At 42.3% G+C, this 16,362-nt stretch overlaps 1 protein-coding gene across 1 annotated transcript in view; it reads left to right on the forward strand.

Annotated features, from left to right (window-relative positions):
* LOC129094749 (zinc finger protein GLIS1) overlaps positions 1-16,362 on the forward strand; it is a 68,842-nt gene that overhangs the window by 33,638 nt on the left and 18,842 nt on the right. Inside the window, exon 4 of the mRNA XM_054603011.1 lies at positions 15,799-15,960. Within this exon, the coding sequence (XP_054458986.1) occupies positions 15,799-15,960 (162 nt within the window). The remainder of the gene's footprint in view (positions 1-15,798; positions 15,961-16,362) is intronic.

Here is a 16,362-nt window from a genome sequence, read left to right on the forward strand (position 1 = left end):
CTTTTCCGACGGAGCATAAACAGAGATGTGAAATGTTTTCAAGCTTGAATCAACACATCTAATCAGCAGGGATTGAATGTATGTTGATCTGGGAATTCAGCAGATAAACTGGGAAGGCCAGAGAAAATAAACACACCCTCTCTGCGTATTTGTAACTGTGTTTGTGTTTGTATATGGTCTATACAGATTTAAGTAAGTACTACATACTTACAAACCAGGGGTGCTTGTAAAGATGCAAACGTGTCGCCTCAATTCCTTTTTCACGCCTTTTCTCCTTCCATCTTAGTCCCGACCACGAGAGACGTCCTTTTAAAGCAATGTCAGTTGATTAGGACTGTTCATTGTTTTATTACTGCTGTTAATTTAAACATAACAGTGTTCTTGACAACTTATGTATTTACTTTTAATTCAATTCACAACGTGCCACAAGGTGACAAGAATGTTCAAATGTCAAACATTTTACGGCATTAAAGAAGGCAGTTAGAACCGCGCCCTACGAGGTGCTACACAAATGGTGAAGGGCAGAAAGTTTGATCGCGCATTGATCATCTTAACAACTTCAGTTTATGAGCACAAATGGACCAGATACATTTGTTGAGTCCTGCTACGGTTGAGATTATTTTACCTGTTTTATGTGGTGGATGCGATTTTCCTCCCTCCGCCATCATTGTGTGCTTTCTGGTGACTAGCTCTGATGCCTCTTGTGTTTGTGGTGCTCATGCAATAGACAAAGGCATTCAAGAATTTGAGAAATTCGTATAGAGGAAGCAGATGAGACATTCTGTGTCGGGACCAAATTCTGGAGAAAAAACAGAGATAATCCCTTTATTATCTTTCCAGCAGCAGATTCCGACGGGCGCTCATGAAACAGGGCTCTCCTCACGTCCAAACATAACACATCTTTCTCCTCTTTCTCCCCCTGCCTCCCTCTCTCAATATATATACTGTATCTCTTTTTCTTCATACAGCTGCATGGCATTTACTTCATGCTGCGTCTTGGCAGGAAAAAGTCATTATCACAAGTCGTACCCAGACCCCTGCATGAGCCTGTCACAGTCTGTACCTAGCTCATATTTTAAGAAATTCTGCATTAAAATAAAGTCAGTTCCTTCCTAATGTAGATGGCTGAGTTTGTGGCTGTAAAAAAGATTCTGTTCCCTTTTTACAAAATAAGTTTGGTTCCCTCTCCCCGCCAATTAAAGCTAGCCCCGGGCTGATGTGTAGGGCAGGCAAGCACTGTAGGACACACGGGCAAAGAGGAAACAACATAATCTCTCTGCAATATCCTGTTGTGTTTCATGCCTAATTCACTTGTTGTTTCAGTTTATTACATTTTTTTCCTGTGTCTGCATAAATATTAAAAATATATCCAGCAAGAGTAGCCCTGACATGGTCCCAGACTTTGATATTGCTCTGCTTTGTCAGAGGCCGGCCTGGCGGATTTGAAGTGTCTGAAGACTGGTCTGTGAGCTCTTAAGGTCAAATAATATCCTCCCAAACCGCAAAGCTGTCTGTGTGGAGAGCGTTTACATGATATGACTTCAGGCAGGACTACAGCCCTGAGCACTTATTTTGGTACTCAAACAATAGTACGCTTAGGACATGTTGTGGTGGGATGAAGGATTCAAGGAATAAGACCTGATTCGGTGGTTTTGTTATGCTACTTTATTAACATGCAGAATTCTAAAGTAATAATCTTTTGAGAAGGGCACGGTTTAGGTGAATTATGTGTTCTAGATGAAGAAGGTGGTTCTGTTAAGACAGTTTTGGCTTGAATACAATATTAAGGCTTCATTTTAATAACCATTTTTTCACCGGCTGAGAAGGTGTGCTTTTAAAGTTTGATTTAAATCTCATTAAGTAAAGAGGTGAACATTTTGCAGCATGTCTATAGTAGTTTACATTTACACTTTTTTTTGTTATTTGAATAAAGTTCCTAGTTTCTTCTCCCAGGGTTCATACCATCAATGTGATGTAATTGACAAATTATTTCAAAGTAAAAGAAAATTCCTCCATAAAAGGGTAGATTCGCATACTTTAGTGTTAGTCATATGTTAGAGCCAAAGGCAAGACAGAAAGCCACCCGCCCATTTCACAGTGATAAAAAGCAGCCAGCATTAGCTGCTTAATTGGAGTCTGTCCAAACGCATACACATGTGAGCGCACGCAGACATACACCAAAACACTCACTGACACATTCAAAACACTTGTTGAAGGAAAGTTGGATGCTAAGGCCCGCTGGAAAAAAAAACTTGGATCAGGGAATTTCCTCTTTATTCACTGGTGTGAAACCAGCAAATATATATATTTAGATTTACTGGACTGAGTTTTGGAGGAGAGTGGCAAAATCCTTCGGCAGCAGCAGCGTTGAGACATAGAGCGCGGGTCGGTGCCAAGATGCCGTGTGTTTTTCAGGCTAAATGGAGTCTTTTGTGAGCAATCAGCTCAGGCCAGGAGATGAAACAGGGAGTGCCATTAGCTAATTAAAACTGAGGTTCAGCACATGACCCGACTTTTCCTCTGAATGCCGCGTGAAACTGGAGCCGTCTGGGCACCGGGTGAGGGTGGCGAGTGACGTTGATATTAATGTGTTTGTACCCGTATGAGCCTTTGACACTGTGGCCTGTCTGGACAACTTAGAGGCCTCAATCTCAGAGTCCAGCTTCTGATCAAACGAAGGCCAAAACTACCTGTAGTGAAAATGTATTGAGCTTGGTTCACTATACACAATCCTAAAGAGGCTCATACATACACATACCTTGCAGAGATAAAAAAAATATATGTTATTCTCATTCTTCATTCCTCAGGTTATTTAAACATATGAAATCTCCCGAATTATTTGCTGACATTTATTTAAACTGACATTAGGAACTCATGCATACACGTAAACCAAATTGACCAACCCAAAATATTGTGGATGAGCCAGGAGAAGTAGTTCCTCAGGTTGTACACTGACATATCCACTCAAGTGTACTCTGAGAGGAGAGGTCTGTATGTGGCTCATTGGAAGTACTCAAGGTGAATAGGCGAGAAAGAGCATTGATTCAGCATGTCAGGAGTAACTGCACGCTTGGAAACGGAGCTCCTTAAGTCTGTTTAATTGGCACAAATGCAAAGACCCAATCAGGTCCCAATAAAGACCTGGCGGAGATCAACTTCTAGCACTTTATCACAAAGTCCCGTGCTTCTGCTACCCATTAAATCATTTCCAGAATTAACTTTGTCAGGCATTCCCCAGGCAAATGAGTCCATCAGGTAGCTAGATAGTTTAATTTATTTCTACAAACCCATAACCCCATCCTGTGGTTATCCTCTGTCTTCCTGTCAGGTCCGCTGTGCCGCTTGGCATACCACTCGTCATGCTAATACTAACACAACACTGTCCATATGTGATATTCGTATGATGAAACTGCTGGCGGAGGGGCTCTGCGACTGATGTTTTGGCATTCGAATGAAAGCCCTGGATAGATAGATCTTGCTTGTTTTCCTTGTCGAGTCGGCCAGGCCAACTTCTTGTCAGGCCGAAAAAGTTTTCCAGTCAATCTTTTTGCAGTAATGTAGTCCAGCACTCTTGTCTTTCACTCCCACTATCTATCATTTAGATCGGAATTAAGGACTGTGCTAGTTTTGTTCCAAGCTTAATTATTTATTGATTTTAAGATTTAAAAACCTCAAAAGTTTTATATTTAACACTCAGTGTTAAAGTTTCAGTCGCTCTATCTCTCTCTGCCTGTATGATTCCTTTCAACATGTCAACAGGTCTTTAGGTATGTTTTTATTGGATTGACAAAATTTCCTGTAAGTACAAAATGTTAAAATATGTTCATTCTTTGCATAGTCACTTATTGCTCAAGACATGCACATGCATTATGGACACCCATGTGAGGACACGACACAGACCTGCGTGATTGTGACTTTTGGAAATACAGCATAAACAATTTTCATATAAAATGCACAATATAAGCAGAGGAGCATTTCTTGAAAACATTAATCACTGCTACAATGAACTCAAGCTATAAAAGGTCTACAGCTAACTTGCCTTAAACCTCATAACCAGGTATCAAAGCATGCAGGATTTACTACATGTGATACACTCTAATTGCATTTGTCTGGAATGCAATATTTTGAGTTTCCCCATTTCCTCAACATTTAATCACGCTCTGGTATCTGAAACCTGAAGACCCAGGGCTGGGTTTGGTTATACGCTGCACAGAGATTGTGTCATAATTGTGTCCCATCCAAAGCCTTAATCAGTTTAACCTCTCTACTGAGCCAGATCAGTTTACTAATACATCTGATAGAAGAAGCTGGGGTGGGTGTTCAGGGCTTTCCGTCATGTTCAGGGGGCTGCTGCAGGGATGCAAACCTGGTTTATGCAGAGGGCGGGTGAATGAAGAAGAGCTGTGGGATCTCCTTGTTAGGTCACGAGCCTTATTAGAAATTCAGAGCATATCTAGTGCCTCCACACGGCTTTAAACATTGTGGTGGCTGAGCCGGCGCTTGCAGCTAACAGTGCAAACAACGGTTAACAGTGCTGACAGCTAACAGTGTTTACCCGAGGTGGAACTGGAGGGTCGGCGCTATGCTATTGCTTAAGCAGCTGTAACTGCTGAATGATAGCAGTGCTGAGCGGCGGCAATGAGCTACCCAGTTGGGCAGACACACATGCATGCGTGGCCGGGCCGGCCATGTAAACAAAGCCGAGAGTGTGTTGCTTCGATTACAACACACAGAGGGAGAGCGACTTCTTTCTATGCTTAGGTATACTTAACTCCACTAAAGCTTTACTTACTTGCTGCAATGTTGATGCTCTGAATCCCATCTATAGCACCTTTAAAGTTCCCCTGTTTGTGCTAAATAGTAGTGCTTTTTTGCATACCGTCATGGATCATCAGCATTGTGGAGGTGTGCTTAACGTTTTTTTTTTCTACAGTCAAACAGATAATTATAGCCAAAGTGTATTTGTGGCATTATACCGGGCATAACAGGTCCCTTCTCTTCTGAGGCTACCATCCTCTCCCACACCTCACATTTACACACTGGCCCTGTTTTGTGCCACAGCAGCCACTCTGTAAACATACCCACCAAACTGGTTAGTCGGTGATGAATCTCTTAAAGCATCCAGATGTTTGTTTTTGTTTTTTTGCTGACTCGTCAGTGTGGCAGAGGGCACCGCATAGAACCGAGTCCAGAGCAACATTTACCCATGGCCGCCTTCACATCGCCCACCAAACAAACAAGCAAACAAGAAGAACATTTATACACAACGGGACCACTTCTGCCTCAGGGCCACACCACAACTCAAGACGACAGTATCCCTCCACCCAGCCAGACCCACACCGCACCGCACCACACCAGACAAGGCTAGACCTGCAGCTAATATATATGAGTTGCTACCGTGCAAAATAAACACTAAGAGAAGTATGGATAAATGATGTAGCGAAAGACGTGTTTACGTTTAGGGTGTCAAGTTTAAATTATGCACTGCGGTGTTCTGTGGTTAGTGTGCCGGGTTTAATTTGAATGTTTGAGAAAAGAAGTGAAGGCTGGAAGAAACGGAGCCAGACAGGCAATTCAGCTCCACTGATGTCATCCCATAAAACGACGTTTTTTGCCCAGAATTCATCACAAGGTGTTATGCATGACAGGTGATTTGGTATGTACTGAATGCAGAATTAGCACAGCCATTGCACACAAAACTCTGAGACTGAGACCTGTGAGTGTTTACACTGTCAAGACTTTCAATGTGTTTTCAAATGCCAACCAGAGAGTGACGGAGTGAAGAGAGATCCGAATGGAAAGATCCAAGAAGAATATTCAGCATTGTTGCGTTAAATGGCAAATATATCAAAACAATGAGTCCTCTCCAAAACCACATCTACTAAAATGATTGATAATAAGAGAAAAAAACTGAAAAACAGGACTTTAGAACTTTTGCAGTGGGACATATAAGGACACAAAACTTTCTTATTATCCTGTTTTATGATTGTGACCCAGAAGAGCTGGCACTACAAAGACTGATATTTAAGTTGGGATTTACCTCTCCCCCTTAGAGGTTTACACCCCAATGATCTCTGTCTTCTGAAAACATCTGTTTCACATTCAGCCTGTCCAGCTTTGGAATTGGTTTAACATCGATGTAAAAAGGTTTATGCAGGGTTTAGAACCAGATTGGTTCAGTTATTCGTGCAGAATTACAGTAGAAGTAAGAAGCCTTTAAGTCGGAGCATATCCTTTTGTTTTTTTCCTCTGTTCTTCCAATTTCTCAAAACAGCCATCCTTCATACTGTGTCACGTAGCAGCTGCCATTTAGATTGCACTGCATCCTTGTCAGTGGCAAAACAAAAATCACTGGTATGCCAATTTTATTCTGAAAGGAAGCCAAGAAATTTTGTTCATGTCATGCATGATTTAAAGTACAGCCAGAAAATACATATTGTGTATGGGGAAAATGCTATGTTGTAATGTGCTGCACTCTTAATTGGCAAATTGTGTACGAGTACCAGGCTGGGACTCATATTACGGCTCACATAAACATATGTCCGACGAGACATTTGAAGGAAATATCCCATGAAAAGGTTAACTGTAGAGTATCAGTTGATAGTAGGACCTCAGGATTTTTGCAGTTGGCGGGTTCCTCGAGTCCCCGTCGTAATTGCACAGGAATGGGGAGTGGTTTTGTACTCAAATAAATGTGTTTTCCTATAGGACAGTGGGCACAGGCGTGTTAGTGTGCGCCGAATAATTGAATATGAATAGAGAACCCTATACTAAAATGTGGTGAATTGATTTATTGAAACGTGAATGAATGGTGATGTGCCCGCCGAGGACGCCTGTGGCATGATTTGACTTGACACATTGAATATCCAGCGCAGTCTGATATATTGTAACCAGCCATGTCCACATAACTAGAAACTGGACCCAGAAACCCAGAGAGAGCAGAAATGAACACAACCTTGGCATGCTGAGGAGAGAACAAATCTAATCTAGGGGCACCGTTGCACCACATTTCTTTGGCAGCTTTTTTTTACTCAGAAGGCTTTGTGGTCTGGTCGCCCTCCAGAGGGTTGCATAAATGCATTCTCTTCCCCTATACCCTGCTTGAGTCTTTATGCTGGTGTTGATCACAATGCCATGCTGACCTATTGTTTAATATCCCTGGCATGTTTTCTGTCTGAACACTATACTGCTTCTGGCATCAAGGTATTTGGCTTGGCAACTCACTGGGCTTCTGCAGTGTTTATTTGTTGTCACGTCAGAGTTATAGAGTCGCCCAGTGTATGCTACAGTGGGTCTTTAGACAGCTGTGTCAACTCATGCCTTGTGTGGACAACGAATGGTTTGCCAAAAAAAGGGAGAAGGGCTTTAATTTCTTTACCTAACAAGTCTCTAAGTTACAGGACTTGTGACTTCAACAATTTATTGTGTCAGGTTGTCACACAAGAATTTCATGCCCAATAGGCATGGTTGAAAAATACATCTACCGTATCATCTGAAATACAAAAAGATGTCAATTGATTTTTAATTGTGCACATTGGCATGAAATATTTTTTGATCACCGCAAGAGTACACATTTCTAAAAAGAACACCCTAAAACACTTTCACACAAATATAAATCAGCTACTGGCAATACACTTTGGTTTTCTGGATTGATACCCTGCATTTTCTTTCTTTTTAAAGCATGACTGGTTAATGTCAGGAGTTGTTGTCAGAGCAAGGGCATCTTTCCAGACCTTTGGCAATGTCAAAAGATGCCAATTTCTCAATTGCCAGCAGCCTCAATAGACCAAAAGGAAATGCAATCATGAGACTTGTTGCATTGTTAGTGAGTAACACACTTTCTTCTTGTTTGGACAATTTTCACCCTGGGAAATTAAGGATATTACAGTATAAGTGGACAAGACAAGTTTAAATAAAGAGCTATTTTCTTTATGGTGATTTAGAGTGGACAGTATGCAAATATTCAAAATGCAGCTTCAACCATTTTTTTTTTTTTTTTAAGAGGAAAACGTCAAATGAATAGTTAGAATGCTAGACTACACTGAGAGGCAAAGTCAGCAAAGATGATGGATGATAGTGACGATCCAATAAAAACATCACTTCAGATCACAGCCCAATCATTCTGTTGGACTAAACAGTATTTGTCTAATAGTCTAACAAAAGAGAGATTAATTGGATCAATTAAACATAACATTATTGTCATTACTGGCTGCTGCTGAATTGGTGTCTATCATCCCTCAATAGAACGGATATGAAATGGAGTCATGGAGCACGTCGAGCTATATAACACCCCATTGTAGGGCCAGAGCAAGAGGAGCTTTTTTGGCAGAAGGGTGAAAAAGAGAGCAGAGCGAGAGACAGAGAGAGAAAGCGGGTGTGAGAATAGAGGCAGGTGTGAGTGAAAGGTGCTGGACAGATTGAAGCCCGGGTGTCAGAGGACGCCGTAGCTCATGGGCCCGTCAAACAGGATCCTGCATTGACTGCCAGTAACATCAGTCCCGGCGCCGGCTCGGAACACAGATCATGTTTAGGATTTTCATTGCGTAACCCCGAGTCTGTCTTTTTCATGGCGGGTTCGTATTTCGTGAATGGGTTTATAATTAATGCCTTGATAGGTTCTAATGGCTGCGGCACTGGAAGCTTTGTATTGCACTCTAATTAGTCATTATAAATGGTAAGGATTGGCCTGTGAGAATAAACACTGTCACCAGACAAAGTGGGATTGTTCTTTTAGAAGACTTTCACTGAATGGGAGGTCAAAGGATCACGTGTCTCCTCACCAAAGGGAACACCACGTATCCCTCTCTTGTCCGGTGGTAGATGGCCAATATTCAACCCGTTCTGTACAATAAATCTCCTCATCTGTCAACCTTTAAGTACTTGCTCTGTTTTTGCAAAGGAATATAAATTCCCCCCTTGAGATGTGCACCTAACACCTTGAATATGATGCCAATTTAGGCTTTGGAAAGAGAAGTGTTCTATGAAACTCTTTTGAGTTCTTCTGACTGCAATCTTACCATGTCAGACCGAGAAGATTTTCCCACAACACCTCCAACACCAGTCAAGTCTAAATTCAAAATGGTTACATTTACAAAAAGGCAGCATCAGCACAAGGTTAGATTAAAGAAAGAAACACAAAATTTCTCATTTAAGCAATAATTTCTTCTGCTCATTTCATTGATTTGTTTCCCTTCGCAATGCAATACTAAAGAGAAAAAATCAACAACTTGCACAATCACACTAATCATCAGCCAAGTCCCTCTACATTTGGAGCTATCATCCATTACAACTTCTCACAATATGAAGCTTTTTTGTATTGTATTGATGTTGTTTTTTTTTGTTTTTTTATGTACATAAATACGTGCAAACACGTAAGAATCTAACAAGAGTCGTAGCCTAACTTCTTCATGGGAGATTTAGGACTGTAGAAACCAGGCAACATAATTCTAAATGTCTTGCAGAGAAAAAGTATTTTTCACTCCTGTCATGTACCAGGGGGCCAAATATCTTGTTAACGCTATAGTCTTGTCAAGTCTGAGTAGAGCCATTATGGAGACCCACAGTATGTGTAAATGCCCAAAAACTATTCTCATAGTTGTCAGATCGATAAAGCCAGCAACGTGACAGATTCCATTTAAAAAAAACAAAAAGGCTTATAAGCACTCATTGTGCAATCTTCTGTTGTAGTTATGTCTTCTCTCACTGAGAAGCATTGATATGGACGGATCAGTAGTTAGAAGTAGAGTCAAAGGTGTACAGTTGACCCGTGTAAAGTACGTCTGTGTGAAAATAATTCCTTGACACCCTCAGCCTTTGACAAGAAGGAAAATGTAATATGTCTGGGCAACAGAGGAATCAAGCTGGAAGTCGGTTTGGTTCCCTGCTAACCCTGCATGATAGCACACGAGACATATCCTTTTTCCTTGTCAGTCTGCCTCATTTCTTTGAGAACGTGACCCTGTTTTCCTTTTTTCCCCTCAACCTGGTGAACCAGTAAACCCCAGGCTGCCTGGTTTAAGAGGAAATCACATCTTAGCTCTCTAATCTGATGCAGGACTGCAGAGCTGGTAGACATTTGAATGAAGGCCTCTGAATCACAGCAGGTTAAGTGCTTCCATGAAGCCTCACCATGTTGTTGTGCAGCCAGGCTCACACTCTGCCAGGCCTCCACCGCAGGAACAGGGGTTCAGATCCATCACTGCACTTCCTCCTCAATCTCTAGCAAACACTCTGTGAGAGGAACGGAACAGCTGGGCAGGCTTATTATGTGAGCGGCCTCATTTAGTCATCATACAAGTGCTTCCTGTTGTGCCATCCACAGTGCAAAATGGCTGTTAAGAACAATTTCTCCAGTCATTTACATGACTACTTCCTCCCACCAATTTATCGGCTCTGGCTCTGCTGGCTTGTTCATTCACATCTGGACAACACTCGTCTCTATTGGCTGTGTGTACTCATATCTCACCATTCATAAATCATGGCTTCCCAATCATTAGGGAAAGTGCAGAAGGCAATGGAGAAAAGATGATTCGAAGTAAAACAAAGCAAATGTGTGTCAATTCATATCTCTCCTGCCCTCAGAAAAAGAAGAAGAAAAATGTCCACCCTTATCTTTGATTGAAATTAAAGCCCTATTTGCAACAGAGGAGTCTGGCTGCTAAAAGGCTCCCGCTCCGCAGTGGAAATGATATGTGTAAACTATGTAATGCGAATGTTTTAAGCCAGGCTGTGTTTAATTTTGTATCCTGACGAAGCGCATGAGAAACCTGCCTCTCCTTAGCTGTCTCGTTGAATCATATGGATATAATTTCATCCATTTACGTTTTTCTGCTCTTTGCTGTGGTTGCCACAGGGCATTTGCAAGCAGGCAGATTAAATGCACATGTTCCTCCCATCCGCAGCCGGGGCACTCTGCTCCACAGCCTTCCCCTCCGAAACAGATCCCGAAGTGTTGGTGGTTTTCCTCGTTGGTCAGGGCGGAGAAAGACACCTTGTGATAAAACAACTCATTCCCCCAAAAACCCTTTTTTCATACTTATAAAGTAATACAGGCTGTTTTTTTAAGTATTGGCACTTTTTTTTTTACATGTTTTATTTGGCAGTGTTTTTCTTTTGCCACTAACACTCTTTGCCCTTCTTCATGTATGTCAGGCTTGGCTGTAAAGGAGCCTGGATACAATGGGTAAAACTAATCACAGCGGATAATTGGTGGAGGCTTTTAGGCTTTGAGAACCTTTTTTCTTCCTCTGAATGTGAGTAATAGTGAATGTCATGCTATTAAGCAGCCAAACAGTTGAATTCCATTGCCCCATCATTAGTCAGTGGCTTGATATACAATTACTGCCCGGAGCAAGAGATGTATTCTAGTGTTGAAGCATCTATAGCTACCTCCAGAGAGGCTTGACTGTTGGATTTCCTAGTGCTTATTCTTGGGAGAAAAAAAAATGACTCCTGTAGTTGATGACCTTGGCTGCAAGGACCGCAGTAGCATATTTTTTTTCAAAGTGAAGAACCTCCACCTTACCTCTGATTCCCTCAACTCTCCGGGTTTCTCTTCATATGCCATTCATTAACGCTTTTAATCAGATTTCTGCCCGGCATGTCGGCAGCCATATTTCCTCCCGACACCCCTCCATAACGGTTGGTTTGTTTCCATCATCCACAGCTCCTGCAGGTTGCTAATGAGCCGCCGCATGTGAGGAGAGAGACGCACACTGCTGCCTTTTAGCCCCAAAACTGTTTGGTCCTTTCCCTGCCAGTCAGGAGTCATTTCCCATGGAGGCCTCAGGCCCGGCGCACCTCCACTAGCCTGCATGCTCGGGGCCCATAATCTGTCTGTTGTGATCAGCTGCCTGTCCACCTTTTCAACCCGCTTTGCCCCCTTCAGCCATGTCAAGACCCCGCTGTCATCCCGAATGTTTACCAAGCCACTGAACCTCCTCTACTCAAGAGTGAGATGGCGTCAAACGGGGCTCAAATCCCTCCACGCTGCCGGTGCCGCTCTACTCGTGTGGCGATCTGCCGGTTTACTTTAGACAGAGGTTCCAGAGAGGAAAACTAAACATGTATAAAGCAATTAATGTGATTAGCGCTGTCTAAACTGTTTTCATAGATAATATCGATGGTATAATCAATCCTGTGTCCCATTCCTCAGTCACCACAACTCCATGTTCATACCACTTTAACCGATGTGTTTATTTATTTCTAAACAGTTTATATTTGAGGCTACTCCTCATGGACAATATGGGTAACCATTGACATTTATGCCTTTTTAACACTCGGTTTTTAACATCATATTTATTAATTTGGTCAGTCTAGTTGGCATCAAACCCATAACCTAGGATGTATAATTGCCATGAGGTCACCTTTAAAGTAAGTAAGTAAGTACAATTTATTTATATAGTGCTTTTCACAGACATAAGTCACAAAGTGCTTAAAAGGAGCAGACTTTTGGACAAGATGAAAACATAATTAACACAAGATGACCACACAAGGGCCATCGATTTAAAAGGTCAGTATTTAGAGCATGAAACTTATTAAGAAAAGCACAAAAGACCATAAAATACACAATAAAAAGACGGATTAAAAGCAGACCAGGAGCATAAATTTCGCACAAAATACGACTACAAACTGCCCACATCAAAACTAAATACTTTAAACACTTTCCTTCACTAACAAGAGCAATACTGGATTTAACTGCACAGCACTGCATGCCCCAACCATCCAAACCTAAGTAGGTTTTTGACAGTCCATGAACTCCCTGAAAGAAGTAATTGAAACCATCGGATTGGCCACGCTAAAACATCTTACCATAGCATAACATTTTTTACGCAGGGTTCTGGGTAATGTCTATGTCTTGGGGTGGCAGTGCCTATTGGTTTCCCAGCAGGCAGGAAAACCTCATTCTCAACCGTCTCCGTGCTCGTGCAGCTTCCAGAGTAATAATACGCTCTACACGATTAACACCGTTTCCTCCGAGGACCCGTAACTATAATTTAGCCTCAAATTTGTATTGCTGAAAAAGAAAGCAATGAAAGAGTGATTATTCCCTTATACATAAATACACACATTTGGCACGTCAATAATAGCCGTGTTTGTTTTCCAAACTCAAATGCCCGGCGCCGCATTTCAGCAGTCAGCATGGACCACGTCTGTCATGACTGGTATGGCAGTGTGAACGTTCCTCTGCACTGAGATTTTTATTAAACTTTCCCACCCTCGCTGCGTCTCCCGTTTCCAACTGAAGCGTTTGATTGGCAAGACTTTAGAATAATATATTTCCGCCTGTTCAACACAGTGCGATGTGAACTCTTAAAGACATTTTCCATGATTGTATGCTGAGGCCTGGACAGAATGGTTGTGTGCCGATGAATCCAGGGTGAAATGTTTACTTTGTACTAAATTCTAGTCCTTTCCTGTGCCTCATTGTTACGTTTGTGTTGCTGTCTAGTCAAGAAGTCAGTTATGTTGCAGTTATGCATTTATCTTCTATACAGCACACAGGCTCAAGCATAGCTGATTAGATCTCGTCTTGTGTATATAAGGCTGTTTATTGAACCTCCTTTTTAATTAAGGATAGAAAATGTGACCCACTGAGTATAAAAAAATGTCAAGTCAAATATCTAAATTCAAATCAAAACATCGCTAATTTTAGACTGTAGTTAATCTTTGTAATCCAGGTTCTTACATTGATGATTAGTTTTTGAAGTTTTGCTTATAAATTTAGACATCGAAGAAACCCACCTGGATGAGGTGATACAAATTCAAGTTTTACTCTTTCCGTCAGCTGTAAATACGTTCACACCATTTGTCTTGGTGCACATATGCTCGCCCAGTTTTGTTTTCTGTAAAAACAACTTCAGAAGCTCCGTTTAAATTGTTTATAATGGTTTAACAAACTTCAGGAGATGTGCGTTGTGTATCTATAATCGGGCAGATTAAGACTCCCTCGCTGATCCACACAAGCACACACACCCACAGATCAGCCCGGTCACCCAACACGGCTCTACCGTGACTGGCTTAGGTTTCGCCTATATTAAATGGAGCCTCGGTGAATAGAAGGCCCTGCCTGTGCTGTGTGAGTGAATGAAGGAGACCAGGGATGAGCATTGAGCCTAGATGAAGCTGAGGGCCTATTAGACGAATGGTGTCACTCTCTCCTTAGCCGTAACCCGACCTGTCGTCAGCAGGCTTCACTAAAGGTCAGGCTACAATGGACAGTAGAGACCGTAGTGCCTCCACAACAGTTTGTAAATGAAGTTGTGTCGGCACTGAGGTCAGTTTAGCCCTTTTCAAGAAATTGGTGGGGAAGCTTTTATTTCGGGAGATATTGTCTGACATTTATGTCGGAGTATCTGCACCCTATTTTTTATCAGACTAAATGCCTTCCTGGCTCCTTGTTTTTGTGTTTTAAACCTCATATTTAGGTTCTTGACATCTTAAATGCGTAAAGCCATCTGTGCTTTTTAAAGTGTCATTTATCTAATCTTGACAGTAATATAGACGTGGTGGAGATGCAAACAGGAATGCACAAAAGGGACCTTTAGTGCCTGACTTACGTTCCTTTGGTTCCCTGAAACGTTTTGGTCAAAAAGTGCTTATAGTTGCTTTCATTTACTTAACCAGTTTATACATCTATAACTCTTCGGGGAGCAAACTCCTTTTCCATCTTCGACACTCTTTATTGTCTCTACTGTCAAGCATCCACCTTTCCTGTGCCCCTCTTATGCACCAGTCATACAAGCCGTGCATCTGAAGTCCTCATTGGGTGACAGGCAAGTGGCTGTAAAGAAGAAGGATGCTAACATTAGCTCTTCACCTGCTCCTATTGTTCCCTGTGACAGTCTCCGTATATTGATGTCCAGGTGCTGCTGAATACCTAAATGAGTTTAACACTAGGTAGATATAAGTAACATTGAGCTATGCTTCCCATACCACTGTACACACATACAATTCGTGACTCTTTACCCACCAGCCATGGTAGGGGGTCTTGACATGGACCGCCTCATCCACCAATCAGCCGTGTTTTCTGCTCAAGAGCAGGAGTGGATATGCGAGAAGCCTCATGAATCATTCACGCGTCAACAAATCTGTGGTGTTCATTGGCTGAGTGGTTTGGATCAAATGGGCCAAGCTGGGTCGGATATGAGCCTGTTTACAGCCGCTGTCACTTGTCAGTCTAATGCACTATACACAGCAGAACACTTATCTCATGCTATGCATTACAGCCCATTAACCGCCGCTGTACGGCACACTCAAGTTTCCCCTCCAATTTGGCCACAGCGGCAGCCTTGAGGCAGGTGTGCTGTCACGCAATGCCGCTGTCTTTCAAGTGGAAGAAGTTTTTAAACCGTGCTCCCAGGATTGGCCACGTAATTTAAGAGCCATGGAAAAAATGCTCGCAATTATACCACCCATGTTCGTAAGCATCTCTCACTTTTCCATAGCTGGTGATGAATATGTGGTGTAGAGCAAACTCCTCCAGCTGTGGGAGTGATCAAGGGACTGAGGGAAAGAGTGGGACAGCTTCTTTCTGATTCACAGAAGCACACGTATACAGAGCCCACATTTTACCAGAATATGCCAGCTTTAAACTGATTGATTTCTTTTTTTCTGCGTGTGTGGGTGTGCTTCTCCATTTATATTCATCTGTGTCCATGCATGTGGGTGTTTGTTTATATCCTTGTGTGGTCCTGTGCTTACCTGCCTGTCTATGGTTGTCTTTGTGCGTGTTTCTGGCTAGACATGCATTCCTGTATCAGCTGTGACAGCTGTGTGCCGTCTTCCCTTTTCCCACAGTTCGAGAGCTGTAACAAAGCGTTTTCACGTCTGGAGAACCTGAAGATCCACCTGAGGAGCCACACAGGAGAGAAGCCGTACCTGTGCCAGCACCCCGGCTGCCAGAAAGCTTTCAGCAACTCCAGCGACCGCGCCAAGCATCAGCGTACTCACCTGGACACGGTCAGTAACTAAGTCTCTGCTCTGTCTCACCTCCCAATTTTTCACCAGAGTAGATTCATGTTTAACCTGTCTTTGGACAACATTTAGAATAGTCCAGGTGGTCGCTGTGTTGAAGGCATGGCTGCATGGAATTATAGTCTATAAATGTTTGCATGTGTTGGATACAAGCTGCATTTAGTTTCTACCAAATCCACTCAGGGATTAGATTATAAGAGAAATTAAAATGGTAGTAGCAAGAATGAAATACTGCACTGCAGTTTCAATGCCTATTTCCAGGTCTCAACAACGTTCTCAGCGGCATTCTCACTCTCTTCACGCTAGAAGTGATACGGCAGAGATCATTAAATTATCAGTACCATTAGGCCGAGTCGCAGCAGCTCGGGCGGTAACAGACTTGGAGTT

Source organism: Anoplopoma fimbria, chromosome 8 (assembly GCF_027596085.1).
Source record: "Anoplopoma fimbria isolate UVic2021 breed Golden Eagle Sablefish chromosome 8, Afim_UVic_2022, whole genome shotgun sequence".
In the NCBI taxonomy this organism is placed as follows: domain Eukaryota; kingdom Metazoa; phylum Chordata; class Actinopteri; order Perciformes; family Anoplopomatidae; genus Anoplopoma; species Anoplopoma fimbria.